At 58.3% G+C, this 3,997-nt stretch overlaps 1 protein-coding gene across 1 annotated transcript; it reads right to left on the bottom strand.

Moving 5' to 3' along the window:
* Positions 1-329: 329 nt before the first annotated feature.
* On the bottom strand, positions 330-3,450 carry GAL3ST3 (galactose-3-O-sulfotransferase 3). The gene is given in 3 exon segments (XM_006911313.1): positions 330-752; positions 754-1,516; positions 3,326-3,450. Coding segments are annotated over 3 exon segments (1,311 nt in total).
* Between the last annotated feature and the right edge of the window lie 547 nt (positions 3,451-3,997).

Here is a 3,997-nt window from a genome sequence, read left to right as displayed (position 1 = left end):
ACGCTGGCAGGCAGAGAGCGGCCTTTCCCCGGGCTCATGGAAAAGACAGGTAGGGAGCTCAAACCCCAGAAGTGTGCAGCCTGGACTGTTCTGGACGGGACTCGGACCTCTTGTCAGTCACCAACCAGTTAGAAAGGAGGAGAGGGTGGCCCGGGGGCTCGATCGGGCCTATTAGCACCCTCCCGGAAGGCGGGGTTCTGCCTACCCTAGGGAGGCGGGCTCAGACAGGGAGACACACCCCCAAGTACTGTGCGGGGCTCAAGCGCCTTGGAAGAAGGGGCACTGATTAGGTGGGACCTGGGGGCAGCCTCAGGCCAGACTCGGAAAAATCAGTGGCCCTGGGGGCCGTGGGGCAGCACCCGGATGGGCCGAGGCGGGGGATTGTCCACGACGGGCTCGGGCCGGGCCCGCACGCCACCCCGGCGCTTCTGCTTGCGCAGCAGGTAGTTCGAGTACTGCACCTCGGGCATGGCCAGCTTGAGGCAGGCCTCGGTGGCCGGGCCGGCGCCGCCGCTGGGCAGGTCGTAGCCCATGATGTCCACCTTGCGGCTGGGCTGCCACGGCTGCAGCTGCTTGGTGCGGGCCCCCGTGCCAGCGCCGCGGGGATGGCGGCCAGGCGCGAGCTGGCAGCGCGCGCGTTGAGCTTGGCGTAGAGCACGTCGTCCAGGTCCCAGGCCAGCAGGCGCCGCAGCAGCACGAGCGACTCGTCGAAGTACTCGGCGATCATGACCAGCGAGAAGACCTCCTCCACCTGGCGGATGAGGCCCGCCAGGTAGGCGTCGTCACCCGTGCCAGCGCCGCGGGGATGGCGGCCAGGCGCGAGCTGGCAGCGCGCGCGTTGAGCTTGGCGTAGAGCACGTCGTCCAGGTCCCAGGCCAGCAGGCGCCGCAGCAGCACGAGCGACTCGTCGAAGTACTCGGCGATCATGACCAGCGAGAAGACCTCCTCCACCTGGCGGATGAGGCCCGCCAGGTAGGCGTCGTCATCACGCGGGCTGCGCTCGTTGTCGCCGCCCAGGTCGTAGGCCAGCGTGTTGTGAGCGAACATGGCGAAGTGCTCGCCCGCGCGGTAGTAGGCCTCGGGCGAGCGCAGGAAGGCCTCGAGCGACGCGTTGGGCACGCGCCGGAAGGCCGGGCAGTACTGGTTGTAGTAGCTGAAGAGCGACTCGAACATGGCCGCCGGCTCCCGCAGGATGGTGACATAGACGGTGCCAGGCGGCATGAGGCGCTCGAGCTCCGCGCGGTCGAAGCGCAGGTGGCTGGCCAGCACGTGCGGCGGGCGCGTGGCCGGGTGCACGAAGTGCGTGGAGAAGTTGCGAGGGTAGCAGAATTGGTGTTCGCAGCTCGGGTGCGGCAGAGCCACGGTCAGGTTGTGGCGCTCGGCGAAGCGGAACAGGATGTTCTGCACCGTCGTGCCCGCAGTCTTGTGCGTCTTTAGAAAGGCCACGGTCATGTGCTTGGGTCGCGGCGGCGAGTCCTGCAGAGGTGGGCAGCTCAGGGGGAACAGCCTGGGGTACCTGACGGGTCCGGGGAGGAGAGTGTGAGAGGTGTGTGGCTTGACCTCTGCCCCTTCCCAAGGACGGTGGGATGGGCCACGGAGCGGCTCATCTTGGGCTTTACCCACAGAGCAGTTGAGGGGTATGGTAGGCGGCCTCTAAGATGACACCTGTGATCCCTGCAGGGCTCCTGTATTCATGCTCTTGTGTATTTACCTCCCCTTGAGTATGAGCGGGTCTTACTGATGCCTCTAAGGAATAGAATAGGGCAGAGACGATGGATGTCACTTGTGAGATTACATTATAAAAAAGACTATGGCTTCTATCTTGGTGTCTCTCTCTAGTAAAACTCATGCAGGGGGGAAGCAAGCTGCCATACTGTGAGCAGCCCTATGGGGAAGTTCCACGTGGCAACAGCTCCCAAGGGACTGGGTCTTCAGACCATCAAGCCTGTTCGAAGTCGGCCCAAACCCACATGAGTGAGCCTGAAAGGGAGCCCAGTCAAGCCTTCAGATGAGACGGCAGCACCATGAGATACCCTGAGCCAGAGGTACCCAGCTAAGCCCCACCTGGATTCCCGACCCACAGAAGTGAGATAATAAATGTTGGATGTGCTCAGCTGCTAAGTTTTGACGTAATTGGGTTACACAGAACTAGATAACTAATAGAGGGACAAAGGCCCTTGGAGATCCTTGAAGAATTCTACTCTACAGACGTAGAAACTGAAGACCAGGAGGAGAAAAATCATTTACATAAGTCTGGCAACTCAGATGCAGTCACCAAATCCTTTTGCTTTCTGTCTTTCTCATTTTCACTGGCTCCTCACCTTGTAGATGAGTGATATGGGCTTTGAGGCAACATATTTGTCATATGCTCTTAAGGCCTCTGGAGCTACATTCATTCATTCAATATTTTTTGAGCCTCTACTATGTGCCAGCTACTGTTCTAGGCTCAAAGAAATATGATAGTATAAAAAACAGATCACAATCCTAGTCTTCATGAAGCTTTCGTTTCTGTTTCCTCATTCCTGAAACAAAGGTGTTTGGGATTATGGGTGAACTGTAAGCTCCCTTAAGACTTTGAGTCACTCTCCTGTTTCTTTTCTACCATCCTGAGCATAATGTACTGAGGACAGCTTTGAGCAGCTTTGAGAATGTCATTTAGGTTTCTATCTGCGGCTGACTTGGGCTCAGGGCCATGTCTACACAAGCACCTTCTAAAGACCAGCGAATCATCCAGCAGGGGGCACTGGGCTCATTCACACATTCTATTGGGCAGACCGTGGAGAAACTGGGGAAGTTGAGTCCCTGAGGGTTGCAGGGATTTGTGGGGTTCACATGGGAGACAGGAGTAGGGTCAGGGCTCCTATTAGTCGTCACATGGTATCCTGTGTCAGAGAGACAAACTGAGCCATACATACTGTCATTCCCATTTTATAGATAAGATAACGGGGCCTCAGAGAAGTGAGAGGACTTGCCCAGCACAACAGAAATCCTTTGCAGTCCTTTGGGAAGATGGCCTGAGTGTGATGCCGTGGGAAGGACTTGGGCTGGAGTAGACTCCCAGCTTAGTCACTATGACTTTGAACGTCATTCAGCCCTTTCAATGAAGATCAGTCTCTGCTCAGGGAGGTTGTGTGGAGCTGGAGAGAATGTATGGAAAGCACTTTCAGGATAGAGAGTAGGAGCAAAGCGCAGCAAGGCCGGACTCTTCTGGCAGGTGCAAGGAATGGGAAGCAGCACTCCCCGTTCTGGTGCTCACCAGGCACCTGGCCGCCCGAGGACTGCAACTGCCTGGGCCCACCCCCTCGCCCAGGCCCCCACCCCTTACCAGCTGAGCTGTGCCCCCTGGTGGATGAAGAGGCTCAGAGTGCTGCACCCTAGCACCAGCAGCAGGATTTTCCTGCGGCTCATCATCTTGGTGGCCTGCTGCAGGCGCTGGAGGATGAGTGGCATGATGGGGTACCCACCCCTGGACCAGCCAGGGTCTCGCTATCCAGGACTCCCTTCGCCGGCACTCATGGGGGCTCCTGAGGCTCTGGTAGCAGGGCCAGTGTTCTGGAGAGGCCTGGCAGGAGAAGGAGGCAAACAGGTTTGTAGTGGGCAGAGATGGGCTCCGAGCCCCAGCCGACTACTGCAAAGGAGCGCTCCAGAGAGTGGGGTGAGCAGAGAGGCCAGGGAAGATCAGATTCCTGCCTCCCCGTCACCAAGACCCTATCTCCGCACTGCTCCAGATAACTTAGTCTTGGGTGGAATTACAGGCTCAGGCTGTAGCCACTCCCTCCCTTGAGCCCTGTCTCTCCTTCTCTGCTGCCCCTGATTCGTCTTTGCCTCGTAGTCGTTTGTATCTGCGTATGCAGCAGACTTACCTGAGCACCAAGGCTTGGCTCGGAGCATAGAAGTCTCGACTCAAGGTTTCCCCTCCTCCAGGACTCCTTGCCTGGTGGCATCAGCCAAGAGGTGGCCCCCCAGAAACCAAGCTCTGCAGAAACACTGACCAAGC

This window comes from Pteropus alecto, unplaced genomic scaffold (genome assembly GCF_000325575.1).
Source record: "Pteropus alecto unplaced genomic scaffold, ASM32557v1 scaffold43, whole genome shotgun sequence".
Lineage (NCBI taxonomy): Eukaryota > Metazoa > Chordata > Mammalia > Chiroptera > Pteropodidae > Pteropus > Pteropus alecto.
The sequence above is the reverse complement of the archived record's forward strand: the minus strand, read 5'-3'. Positions and strand labels throughout refer to the sequence as shown.